The sequence below is a fragment of the Ruditapes philippinarum genome, unplaced genomic scaffold, assembly GCF_026571515.1.
Source record: "Ruditapes philippinarum isolate M1 unplaced genomic scaffold, ASM2657151v2 ctg8334_1_1_1_1, whole genome shotgun sequence".
NCBI lineage: Eukaryota > Metazoa > Mollusca > Bivalvia > Venerida > Veneridae > Ruditapes > Ruditapes philippinarum.
Window position 1 is genome coordinate 13172 of NW_026863514.1, and position 14665 is coordinate 27836.

A 14665-nucleotide genomic window follows, 5' to 3' on the forward strand; every position below is an offset into this window, starting at 1 on the left:
TACAAAACATATATGACAATTTCGTCAAAAATCTTTAAAAAATCTAAGAGAAGTTGCTCACAGAATAAAGTTTTCACTATATATTCTATGTAAGGAAAAATACAAAGGTCCATAATTGAGACAAAATGTGACAATATTGAATCACAAAACCCTGACAATATACACCAGGGCACAAATCCTCTGTGAAGATTTTGTTAAAATTCCTTGAGAAATGTAGGGGTTGCGTACCGAAGATGTTGCTTACTCCAGTCCGCTAGCCCCTTTTTATACTTCAATCTAGTACCCAGTTTTCTTCCCTAAAAACTGTTTGACAAAGGAGAGAAACTTTCTCGGAACGCATTTCATCGCAATAGGTACATGTATAGACTTAGCAATAATACACAAAGTATTACCTGGTCAGGGACTAACAAATATTTTACCTACAACAACAAAGATTTGTTACACCACGTTTTATACAATATTGAATTTCCTTGGGTCCTATATTTTACGCACTTGAAAAAGAAGCGATGAGAGATAATGTTCACGCACTTTATAATAAAGATCTATTTCATGTTCTGTGACTTCTACGGATGTTTCTGATTTGAAAATAAGAATTTTTTCATGGAATGTCACAAAAGTCACATTGAAGGATCCATGATAACCGCCATATGACCACATCTGCGGATGTTCCTTAGTTCAAAATTTCACCATTACCATGATTAAATGTTGAATTCTGTTTAAGCCGGTGCTAGTGGTCGTAGACAGTAACTTGTATGTTTAAATACCGCCCATTCAATCAGGGTTGTTATATTTCTGATCATTCATGATCGTTCACGGCATTATCGTTGTGAATATTGTGTTTTTTGTGTTTTTAGTTATTTCATTACGGATACTTTCTAGTTGGATGATTCCAGTATTCCTCCTTCGAACTCTGCTTAATAAATTTTAGGATTTGTTGCCTGCTTTTGACAGCTTATCTGTGATATGCAGCATTCCTTATTCCGATCCTTTTTTTAAAGTTTCAACTTATTTATTTCCGCCAATTGTTTTCTCGTTTAGGGCAATGAACATATATGCTGATTTTTCAAACATTCCATGTAAAATGTTTAATAATACATAAGCCGGTACTAGGGGGTTTGCACGGTAAGATGCACTTTCCATTACCGCCAATGAATATGGCTCAATTATACCAAGTCTACATCATTTTTAAATTGTCGTTTTTTTGTTGTTTTTTTGCGTTCTTTAAGGGTTCTTAATTTCTCATTTTTCAGCGTTTTCAAATCTCACAGTTGTCTTTTGTTCAAAAGATGCTAAGCAAACACCAACATGATTTCACAAAAGAGGTTATAATTTTCATTTTTATTATGTAATGAGTTTTTTTATAATTTCTAAATTGAACTAGGTAAATGTATGCAAAATATGCTTAATGTTATTATCTGTGTTTTATATGCTGGATTAATGTAAAATGATATTGACTGAAAAAGATAATTTTGAAGGCACTTTAAACATTAATATCGATTTTGCCACTAATTCATAATCGAACTTTTGAATTTCTGACTAATGAGAATTCCTTTTCATTGTGGATAATTAAGTCGAAGTGTTTCAGATCTAGCCAATTCTGAAACATTTAAAAAAAATGACATTTATACTGTAACTCGTTTCTATCCATAAGGGAAACATGCCTGACATTAACGAGGCGGATCTAGAAAAAACAGTAGAGCAACTGGTATGTATTGTTTTGTACGATAAAATCTTTTATTTAAAATTTGGATCAATAGTAAGAAGGCTGGTGCAAAATTAAACCTGCTAAATGTCCTCAATATTCCTTCTGGTAATTTGAAAATCTGAATTATTGCAGATCAATTTTATTTGACTAATATTAACTTATTTCCCGAAAGGATAAATTTCTAATTCATGCTTTCGTTAAAGAAGCTTTACATGGACAGTTCACTTTGCAATATGATAGCAGTTTAAATTCCTGTTTGTCCTATACTTTAAACAGAAGTATATGTCTGTTCAAACTAAAGCTCTGGTTTATTTCGATTCCGAATTTATGTAATAGGAATTGGCGTTGAAAGTATTTAAGAACGATTTACACCCAAGTCGATATAAAGAAGGTACATACCTACAACAACATGCACCTATTGGCTGTAGAGTTAGACGTGGAAACGATTGGAAGTGGACCAACCAAGACAATGGCGGTCCTGGGACTATTGTTGGGCATTTGTACGATGGTATGTGATATTGTTCCAGTCAAGTGAGTAAGGAACTCTCATGTTTGCTGCATACCATTGAATACTTCGTAAAGGTATATTTAAGATATGTATGCAACCAGACATAAGAGTGATGTGTGTAACTTAGTAAGTAGGCACACCGTTGTTATGAAAGTTATTAAAGAAAAACATTGACTTGCTTTAAATTTTAATTAAGTGTTTATAAGTTTAACACATTGTCAAACAGACATGAATAAATTCTGTCAAACAGACATGAATAAATTCTATCATCAATTGGTAAAATTTTGAATTTAGAAACGTCCACAGATGTGTTCATACGGTGCTTTTAATACATGTCTGTCGTTCATTCACATGAGATTATCAAAAAATAACATGATTTAACATTTAACAGTTTCCTAATGAATATTTTTTTACAGACTACAAACCTTCTTGTAATAATTTCTCAACTGGATCTTACTTCATTTCTAAAATGTACATCTACTTGAATAATGTATTACTAAAATGTAATTTTTAGAATAAATTCTGCAAAAATGTTAACGTATGTCTCCCGCCAATCAGTTAGTTATATCAAGGAAACGACCATACAGTGGGTAATTTGTCAAGAATTGGTAGAATTTACCCAAATCTTCACACGGCAAGATAAAGGTTTTGTCAAGCTACGATACATTCTTAATTCTGCTGTTACTCATCATATAATAAGTAAGCATGTTCACTTGTAACACACTATTACGGATTTGATATGTTTATGTATATGCTCTGCTAGCAAGTAAAAAAATGTTTTACTTGCAATTAAACAATAAAAATCAAATTGGTTACAAGTAATACTAATTATGCTTTTACATTATAACTATACGGAAATGGACCTTATTAATCTGTAGAGTGTTCATAACATTTCTTATCTTAAAAACTCTTGTTTGTATTACATTATTACATTTGGCCTATTTAAACAAGTTATTTTCTTCTACGACACTTCACGTGTATCGAAAGAAGTCTTATAATAAATATCAATGTTTATTTATGACTGCACAATGTAAATGTATGTTAAGTTTCTAAAACGACAATGTAAAATGCCATGGCAAGGTATTTTTAATTTCAAATATGTTTCTCAAATGCGTTTAAGTATAACTCTGGCTTTTTCTGAATAATTTCGTTCATATTCTCGTGATAATGACAGGTGAACTACGTCTTATGTTCCACTTTAAGTTGTATTAAATCTTTTAAACTAAACGTTTATGATCATGACAGACCAGAAAAAAAATCCAGTACGAAAATGAAGTATCGGAAAAGATTTTACAACTGTTAATAATCTTGAGAAGGGGAGATTCACTGAGATTGAGATCACTGTAAACACATTGATATTGCTGATATGGAGTGATTAAGTCTATTCATGAGAGATAACGAAAGCTGCAACACACGGACACCCTCAAATACCCATGGCGAATCTATCCTTGAGTTAGCTAATGAACTGCTTCTTTACCGTTGCATGTTTTGTCTGCTTCTTTACCGTTGTGTAGCGAATTTTCTTTTTTTTTTCATTTTGGCTTTTGTTCAAGTGCGTTCCAAAGAAAAGATAGATATACATACCGAATGGCCTGCTGTAAGCGGTTTTAAACGACTGCATCTGCCGTATTGTTAGTCAATGAAAGATCGTTCAAGATCCTCTCTAACTCCGTAACTACCGTTACAGTAGCGTATTGTAAGTGACATACGCATTCTAAAGAACCATCTTGATAGCTGTTTTGGTAAGCCCAATCAATCATCAAACAAGAGGCTCGCTTGGATGTAAATTTCTACCATGAAATGTGGTTTAGTATCCTGACTTGAGCAGAAGTATTAACTTCCTTATTTAAATCATATAAGTCATTTAAAGAATTTATAGTCAGGTAAGCGATATAGGACCTTCTTTGTTCTCTTGTTTTTATGACTTATTTAATAACTTTAGGAAACTTTCATATATTACTAATTGTTGCAGAACTACGCAAATATTGGTGTTGGGTCGAATGGGACATTGGAGGAGACATAGATGTTTACAGATGGGATGTGCTTGGTAAATGTGACTTGACTATCGTTGATGAAGACAGAGTGCCTGTAGAAGGTGACATAATATCTGTTGGATGCAAAGTCAAACCTGGTAGGATACAACCATAACTTTATTTGAGAATTAAAATGTTTTCATCTTTATTAAGAAAACATATGATATACACTTTGATAAGTATTTTGAGTTTAACATTCGTCAAGATTTTTTTATATTGTTGTTAAATGTTGAAAGTACGGTGATTTGTAAATTCCTTAATATTTTCAATTAAGTACTTTATCTAGTGCTTTAACAATAAAGAGCTTCGACTGGATTAGTATCAGACTTTTCTGATCGATTTACTAACTTTACTCACATTATCATAGTACTAGTATATCAAAGTCGTGTTTGTGAAAACGGCCATGCTGACTTTAATGCCTAGCAAATTTATACACTGTCATTACAAAAATGATGGGACATTAGAAAAAATAAAGACGACTTGTTGTTGACGACTAATTGTTTGCAAATTTAGTGACATTTTTATGCCTCCTCTTCTTCGTAGAGTATATTGTTTTGCTATTGTATGTTCTGCTATCAAACGTATGTTGTTTTGCTTATGTCGGTCGGCCTGCCTGTCGGTTGGTTGATATGTCGGTCGGTAAACCACATGGTTTTCGCTGATTTTCTTAAAAAACTATAATGTATTACAAAGTATTCATATTTCAAATACTTGTTGGTCGTAACTAACAGATAACCCCTGTGATTTTAGGTCACTCGGTCAAGTTCACAGGGGCCCTAAATGTCAAAGTGTTTTCCGCTCATTATCTTGAAAATTTGAAATAAAGACTTCATATTTCACATATTGATTGATAATATAAAGTTAATGTCCCAATTTGATTTTGGGCCCACTAGGTTATAGGTCAAGGTCATATATAGTGCTCAAGATCAGACGGCCCTTGAATGTTAGAATAGTATCCGCTCGTCATCTTGAAAACTATTTATCTCTATATTTTCATGTCACATATTAATTGGTCATATGTAGTACATTTTGTAGTTGAACCGTTTTAATTCTTCGGTCTCTAGATCAAAGGTCAAGGGCACAAAGACGTTAAATGTCAGCAGAGATTCGGCTCATTACCTTAAAAAGTATTTTTATCATATAGTCTTTATATTTTACATATTGAGTAGTGATATGTAGTAGATTAGTCCTATTAATTTTGGGATCACTAGTTCAAAAGTCAAGGTCACAGTGGCCTTAAATGTAAGAATAGTTTCCACTCATTACTTTAAAAACTTTTAATCACAAAGTCTTCATATTTCACAAATTGATTAGTCATAATGGGGTCAATAGTTCAAAGACCAAGGTCTTTATATTTCAAATATTGATTGGTAATAACAAGTAGGTGATGAATTTTCTTTAATTCTGTAACTGAACGTTTCCATGTATCCATTTATAACAAAATCACCAATAGCATGAGCCAATTGCTGGAGGGGGACATATGTGTCGGTCCACATTTCTTGTTTTCAATTCCTTTAGGAATATTTCTTTTTTATTTTATGTTCTCTGACAGAACGTCGAATTTCGTTTATTTAGACAGTAAAAATATCTAGTCAATGCGAGCACATACAGTAATTCATAATCATTGAACAATATGAGAGATTGCTTTTCATTTGTTTTCCATTATTTCTGATAATTAGCACATTTAATTAAGATAGTAATCACAAAATATGACAGAAGTTAATGTAACCATATATCTTGCAAGATTCTCTGCATAAATACCTCTATTTATTTCATACCGACTGAATTGTCGTTTGCACCATGAGATCTCACGATGTAAATTGTATTGAATGAAATCTGATCTTTTTTTCAATTTAGCATAGTTTAATTGATTGTCGGTGATCTATTGATTTTTTTTGTTGATGTTACCTATTGTAGGAGACAACTACGAAGGAAACTCATCCCATGTACTTGGAATTGCCATTAAACGCCTAGGTGATAACAAAGTGCAGGTACAAACATAAAGCATTGAATGCTTTCAATGAGGTCTGATGTCTGGCATAAAGTTTAGTTTCAGATCATCTACATTTGTTTTATATTACATTCATTTATTATCAATTCAGCAATAAGAAAATAAATAAATAAACTTGATAAAAAGACAATTCACTCGTATTGTAATAATTCTGTCCTATACGATTAGATTCATTGATAGTTTTATTGACATTTCTTTCTTCTGTTTTACATGTACCTATCAGTATTTTTTTGACCCGGAAAGACTATACGCCGCTATGTTAAAGAACTTCGTTTAACACTTTATCTAACACTTGTTCCATCACCAAACCTAGGTAAGATGGAATGATGATGGATCAAGAGAAGAACTAACCTATGGAAAAGAGGGAACACTAAGGCAACTGATGCTTGTATGTGCTGAAGGTTAGCTGGAAAACGTTTGATATATATCTTAGTAAAAATCTTTTCCTGAATGATTAATTAAGATCGTCGCCTTCAAACGACTTTCCCCGCAGATCCCGCCTGAGATCATTTGATGCGAGGAAGCTAACAGGGTGCCAAATTGTGCTTGATAAATAACATAAAAGGCAACATGGGATTTGTCTCTACCAGTAAAACTGGAAAATCGCACCTTTACAGAACCCGATTTGAAGTAAAATTCAACAGAAAAAAAGCTGAATTTTTTTTAACTTCTACGTTCATACTGAAAACCTCTTTATTTATTTGTTTTTCAAGGAAGTTATATTAAGCAATGGGAAGTGTTTATATAGATATTAAAGTAAGTAGACGTGTGTTTGATTTTAGAAAGTATTCCCACCTTGGTATTTTTATCTAGACATTTTAGCTATGAACAAATTAAGGGTTAATGTGTGACAATTGTTCTCACCTGCCTAGATTTTATAATGATATTTAGTGATTTTATACATATATTGCCGATAAGTTAATTGTTAACAAATTTGTAATCAAATCTGATTTAAGTCAGCTCCTAAATAACGCTACACATCAGGATTGACATCCACCCATAGGTTGTAATTTTCTCGCCGTCTTTCAAAGAACCATGCAATCACTTGCGAGCTTTCATTTTAAAGGGGTAATATCCAAGAGATAATTTATAAATATTTTAGATTAATTACTTGGAATCTTGAACTATTTACGAAGTCTATCAATTGCATCACTTTTACAATGCGTTAGGTGTAATTGTTAGTACTAAAGTATTGAAAACTCGAAATTCAAGTGGATTTTTATGTAACTATATTAAATAGCATGAAAAGTAACACCTCATTTTCATATCAAGCATCAAGGAAATCCTATCATCTATAAAGGCACGTTACAGTTATAAACAATATTTGATTAAACATGATTCAAAACTTTGAATAAATCATTTTTAATCATAACCAATCAACTGGCAATAAGCCAGAAGAAAAAAATATATATTTTATCTTTTCCAAGTGGCGTGCTACGTAAATCTACATAGTAAAATGAAAGCTAATTTCAGAAGAATCGGTTGATGAATTTGTAAGGTGCATAGATATACATATTACAGCTATTTGCTTTGTCGCGTCGGTCGGTCCGTCCGTCCGTCTCCATTATCGTGTCCGCTCTATAAATCCTATACCAATTGAAGGATTTTCTTCAAACTTGGCTCAAATGTTCATCTCAACAAGGGAATGTGCAGAACCCATGTTGTCCATGCCTCAGCTCAAGGTCAAGGTCACAATAGAAGGTCAAATATCAAACAGTCAAATATAAGACAGTATGTGGTGTCCGCTCTGTAAGTCCTACACTAATTGAAAGGTTGTTTTACAATCTTGGCTCAAATGTTCACCTCAACAAGGGTCTCATGTTGCCTATGTATCAGCTCAAGGTCAAGGTCACAATTGAAGGTCAAATATCAAACAATCAAAGATTAGACTGTATGTCGTGTCCGCTCTGTAAGTCATACACTAATTGAAAGATTTTCTTCAATCTTGCCTCAAATGTTCACCTTAACAAGGTAAAGTGCTGAACCCATGTTACCCTCATGCCAGCTTAAGGTCAAGGTCAAACTTGAATGTCAAAAATTTACTTAGAAAATATTCTTAAATTTTAACATGTATTTGAATATTTCTGAAACTAGAAAAGGTATTTGCTTGAAACTTAAAACATATATGAAGTGTCACAATTAAGATATGTAGGTCAAGTTTCATAACTCTGTATTGCATTTTCACAAAGTTATGCCCTTTTTAAGTCTTCAAATTTACATACAATCAAATATTAGACAGTATGTTGTGTCCGCTCTATAAATCCTATACTAATGGAAATATTTTCTTCAAACTTTACTCAAATGTTCACCTCAACAGGGTTATATGCAGAACTCATGTTACCTTTGTGCCGGCTTAAGGTCAAGGTCACACTTGAAGGTCACAAATTGACTTAGAAAATGTTCTGAAAATTTAACATGTACTTGAATATTTCTAAAACTAGAACAGATAATCATTTGAAACTTCAAATATAAACAAAGTGTCGCAAGTAAGATATGCAAGTCTAGTTTCATAAATATCATAAATAAAAAAAGTGTGGGGGATAACTTTGTATTGTATTTTGACAAAGTTAAGTCCATTTTTATGTCTTAAAATTTATTTACTATAATATTTCTTTAACCAGAACAGATATTGAAACTTAAAATTTATATGAATTGTAACAAGCTCAGATGACGAAAATTCTACAATTCCATTGAATTATGACACAAGTTATGCCCCTTTTAGGCTTAGAAAATGTTCTGATATAACCATTAATACTTAAATGTTTCTGAAACTAGAACAGATATTCACTTGAAACTACATAATATATGAAGGGTCACAAGCTCAGTATGCAAAGTTTTCCAATTTTAATTACATTTTGACATAATAATGCTATTTTCTTAATTTCACTGCTTTTGTTTGTTTTAGTACATTGGAAAAATGAAAGGTTATTAGTAACTGTTTCGAACATGATTTTACAATAAATGATATACTATAACCTGTACAATTTGTCTTTTTTCCACCAGAGATAATTCCTTTTTATGTATATGTATTTGTGCTACTAAAGTTATTCCCTTAACCACCTTTCCAAGTCGTCATCTGTCAAGGACATTGGTGGGGGTATGAATCGCATTCAGCGATAGTTCTAGTAAAATTAGTTTTCATTTTACAATGTAGATTTACGTAGCACGCCACTTGGGTAAGTTTACTCTTTTTTACTTGCTAACGACAATTTTTTGCACTACATTCATTTATGTTAATCTTTTCTTCCATCTTATATTGTGTTAAATCTCTTTATTAAGAAACAAAGAAGAAAGAAAGAAGTCAAAATGACGCCGATGACATTCAATGTTCAGCTTTAAAAACTACATGTAAGTGTTAATATCATCAGTATATTGAATTTGGTTAAGGTATTATAGAACATTACGGGAACAAATATCAATTCGATAATATTTATGTGAATAATATTCACCGGCATATATTGGGGATCATTATTGACTGATTTAGATTGGGAGATTATCTTATGAAATATCACTTTAATGAACTGTAATCAACATGCCTGTAGACACAAATAGTAACAGATATATTGTTCTAAATTCGACAAGTATGAAAGCGACAATAAACTATTAACATATCTATTCAGGAACAAAAATATTATTTTTTTTCATTTAGAAGGACGGAATGACTTTCCTGTATCCTATTTTCATTTATAAACAATTTATAATTATTATGAATACCTTGTCTTAACATTTTTCTTTAAGCTCCTCTGGCATCGCCGGTATTCCTTAAAGTTGATGACGTATTTGAGACAACGGCAACTGTACGTTGGAAAGGAATCATTTATGAGAAGAAGAGCTCATACTCAAAATACGTAGTGACATACATAGAGAAACAGAAGCCACAAAAGAAAATAGTTGTGGATGTTGCTGAAGCATTTTTCTGTATCTTAGATGATCTTAAGCCAGGCACTGAATATTCTGTTGATGTAAAGTTGCTCAGCGATGATGGCGAGTCATTGCCTACAGAGAGTTCATCATTCATAACCAGGACTAAAGGTGACTTTTATTTTGGTCTTTTAGAATATATAACATGAATTGTCCAACAATACTGACCTGGCACTTCATAACCTTTTGTAAAGGTCATTGGATAAATACTGGTATCTAAAAAATATATCGATATATTTGTTAACTTCACACGTCACTGAGGTCAAGTATATTGGTATAGATGCCGGGCACCTGAACTGATCTAAAGGTCTGTTGTTATATCATTTCAAAGAGTATTTATCATAATACCTTCATTTCATGTATTTAATGTAATGCTTTCCATCCAAATAATGCCAGCAAAATTGTCAAGGAGATAAACACTTCAATATTTAGATAGGATACATAACACCGTGAACTGAGACTTATTCTGTTACAAAATATCTATGATTCATTTATAATTATTTACGTCACTGCCAGGAACTCGGCTACAAAAAAAATTATCACAGAGAGAGAACGTTTGATTATTCACTTACGATTCATATAACTTTCTTATTCTGTTATTTTATGCCGTTTTTTCTGCAACGCTTTATTGGAAGTCATTGAGACATCATTGCGTTCATTGCATACAGGTCTGAATAGTGCATATAATTCTCTGCAGTGGATCATTGCTTTTACATCAATTAAAATCTTAGGCCTCGCCAAAATGTTTTGTAGATTTATCTTCATCTACTCGATTGATGTAATATGAAATTTAAAAAAAAAACAACGTTTTATATGCTCTTTCGCTAGATACTAGGTCTAATTTCTAGAGATAAATCTATTCAGTTACTGGTAGCTACACTATAAAAACGAACTGGTCAGAATAAGAAGCACCTTCTAAATGATTTTATTTAGTGTCTGACAGAATATTTATCCGAACAAGTTTCTAAGCATGAAAATTGATTCTTTAGATAAAATCTGCAAAGAAAGTGTTCATTTACGATGAGAGAGAAAGTGCATTTAGGGAAAAAATCACGCGCGCACTAAACGTACTTGCACATATTTGATATACATGACTCTTGTTGCCATGTAAATTAAACAAACACTTAAAGAAGGTACAAGGCTTAGAGCTTAGATATTTGTAATGTAATATCACCTATAGGTCCTCTATCAATGTTGTTTAAATTATAGCCCTAGGGTAAAAAAAATGGGCCGCCCAAGGGGAGGTTTTCCTTTAAAAACTTAAAACTTAATCTTAAAGACTAACTAGTACCAATTTTCTTTTAATTTTAGATCACAAATTTTTACATCAACTTTTTTTCTTTTTCTTTTTTTTTTTAAATATAGAGCTATTGATACAGTCATGACTATATTTCTGTTCCCATCTACAAATTTAACCTTCATGTCTATATAACTGTTCCCATCCACAAACTTTAACCTTGATCATAACTTTAAAGTTCTTGGTGTATTGTCTTAAAATATCAACTTCTTACCTACACAAAAGAATAAACCCTGTTTTGTATATTTTTTAGACCTGGTAACTTCACTTTTGTATATCAATTGCATTTAGTACTTAGGTGAGCGCATTGGGGTCAATGGCCGACTTGTTTATATTCCCAAACCACTTTTAATTGCAATAACCAAAAAGATTCATAGTATATGGAACCTAAATGTTTGAATCTAATGAAAACATAACGTTAGTACGTGTTATTTATAAATGATTATTGATACAATCTTTGATTTTAATCCTGATTTGCTTTTTAGATACAGATTACTCACTCTTCGAAGGGTGGAAACTTACTGACAAAGAAGCTGCTCGACTTGCACAAGCATTAGGAGAAAACTGGGAAATACTCGCTCCGGCGTTAGGAATACCAAACGTATCGCTTCATCATATAGTGTATGATAACAAAACTATGACCTTATGCATCTATAAGATGCTATTGAAGTGGGTGGAGAACGATAAATATAGTACTTTCGGGAAATTTTGCGAGGTCCTGAAGAAAAATCCAAATGTTTATGTTGATCGATCTATACTCAATGAAATGAAAGAAGAATATCGACTGATAATAATGGAGAAAGAAAACGTGCAAAAGGCTGTGTAGCTGAGCTTTACCATTGACGATAAAATCTTTGGACTGGTGTAAATTTTGAGTTTCTGTATGTCGCCAGACAGGCGTGACTATGTCCATGGTTTATGTATATTTTTTAAAACTTTCCTACGATTTTGTTTATCATTCTAACACGACATTTTTCCCTTATAAACATAGAAGAAACGAAAGTGTGTGTTATTATGCTTTATTATATGATCTAAATATAGCTGCAATCTCATTGGTCTAAACAGTAGTCAACAGAACTTTTTATAAAATCATATTTACTGGGTGTAGTATCATATTCACTGGCTGAATTGGATTTTCAAAGTCTAAAAATAGATTGAGACTCATATTCAATGATCATACACCGTAGACTGTTAATTACGCGTGTTAATTACAAAAATAATTGTTGCTTTTTGTTCTTTTTGGCATATTTCTCGATTAAAATATCAATACTTTACTATTATACTTAAAGGTTACACCGCAATGATGAGTATAAACTTGAATTATTGTTGTATGCGCAGCGTTCGCGTAGTCGTTGCACGCCTAGCACGTGCGTCTTTTTTCCCGCGCTTCAACGAGGCAAAATTTGTACATGTATAATAATTATAAGGTTGTACTTTTCTGATTTTTTTTAAATTTCTTAGCCTATTCATATAATAAAACAATTATTGACTAGTGAACCATTGAATATGATGTGATATTCACCGGCAGAAAGTCATATTGACCTCGGCTATCGCCTCGGTCAATATGTCATCTGCCGGTGAATATCACATCATATTCAATGGCTCACTAGTCAATAATTGTATAATAAAATCACTGCTTGACGTTCTATATTTAGACGTAATCATTATACACGTGACGTAACCACTAAATATCTGACGCGCTGACAATAAGTACGGAAACAAATCAGGCGCAATTTAGCTGAATATCAGGTACGGCAGCATCTATTTGTTGATGTCATCTTAGAATCGAAATAATATATCCAAATCGGTGATTTTATTGCTTGATAACATCAATATTTGTCGTTTGGATGCGCATCATTATATCACTCGGGCTACGCCCTCGTGATATAATTCCCCTCATCCGAACTCCAAACAGCAATAAAATCAAAGTTTGGGATTTATTATATACTTATAAATGAAATATTGAGAAATATTGATGAAATAAAATATGTATTTTGATTTTTCGTATTTTCACTGTAAAAATTTATTTTTCACTGCAGTGAAACATATTTTCCGTATTTTCACTGGTGTCTTGCCGGACTACTTTCTTTTAAATTCTGCCAGTACTTAAAATTTAAGGGAAAGTCTTTCAAATTTTAATGTCCAGAAAGAGAAAAATGTATATAATAAACAGAAAATTCAAGTTTTTTCTATAAATACATGATTTATTTTCATCTTGTGGCATGAAAATTACCATATTTCACTCGTGGCTGCCGCCACTCATGAAATATTTATTTTCATACCACTCGATGAAAATAAATCATGTATTTATAGAAAAAACTTGAATATCCTCTATATATTATTTCTTAAATCATACGATTACCCGCGACTGAGTCATGATCACACACATAGAAGGTATATTTAACCACTAGTTCGATTACCATGTTATTTTCACAGAACACTGGTAATACATATATTTATTTAATTTTACCCATGAAATATGGTGCTATATCAGTCATATATATTTCATATTTTTTAAAAATAAATATGAAATATAAATATGAAAGTGGGCGGAGTCAAAACTCATATTTATTTTATGGGACTTCTTTCGCCGTTTTGTTTGAAAAATCTGATAAATACGAAACAACTTTTTCTTTAATTTTGTTTTGAAAACTATCTAGCATGATAGAAAATGGTCTAACTAAGAAAATTAATCCGAACACCAATATCTTTAATTCAGTAATTAACGCTGTACAGACGTTTAAACAGTTGTTTACATGACGTCACAATGTAGCGCCAAACAGCGCGTGCTTACGCATAAATTACTGCGCGCTGTACAGTTGCAGTTGGTAGCAAGCAAGGGGATTCGTTACCATTTTCTTTGATAATGAAATTAAATAAAAAGGTTATTTTTTCGTTTTTCGTGAAATATGGTATATATTTTCACTCAACATGATAAAATGCCACATTTTTGCAAAATACCTACAGATATCTTTATACGGTACATTTTTCTGACACTGTTACCATGTGCACTTGCATAATATTATGTTTGATGTTTATAATGTGTATTGAATTTTGTATAATTTGTTCTGCTGTTTTACATATTGCGTTATAGACTCTTTCTTTGACTTAAACAAACAGATGTTTGTATCAGACTTAATAGTGTACAAAAAATATAAAAAAATCATCTATTTTTTTATAAGCAACATCT

At 32.0% G+C, this 14665-nt stretch overlaps 1 protein-coding gene across 1 annotated transcript; it reads left to right on the plus strand.

The window, feature by feature from the left end:
- Positions 1-1256: 1256 nt before the first annotated feature.
- On the plus strand, positions 1257-14413 carry LOC132722266 (uncharacterized). The gene is made up of 8 exons (XM_060706737.1): positions 1257-1705; positions 2042-2213; positions 4186-4344; positions 6164-6237; positions 6571-6658; positions 9537-9605; positions 9996-10289; positions 11961-14413. Exons 1-8 carry the CDS (start codon positions 1658-1660, stop codon positions 12299-12301), a joined length of 1245 nt encoding a protein of 414 aa, XP_060562720.1. The 5' UTR covers positions 1257-1657; the 3' UTR covers positions 12302-14413.
- Positions 14414-14665: the final 252 nt, after the last annotated feature.

Coding starts and splice junctions, on each gene's coding strand:
- LOC132722266 (XM_060706737.1), top strand. CDS start 1,658: ATGCCTGACATTAACGAGGCGGATCTAGAAAAAACAGTAGAGCAACTG. Junction 6,238..6,570: donor TAGGTGATAACAAAGTGCAG/GTACAAACATAA, acceptor CACCAAACCTAG/GTAAGATGGAATGATGATGG. Junction 9,606..9,995: donor TTCAGCTTTAAAAACTACAT/GTAAGTGTTAAT, acceptor TTTTTCTTTAAG/CTCCTCTGGCATCGCCGGTA.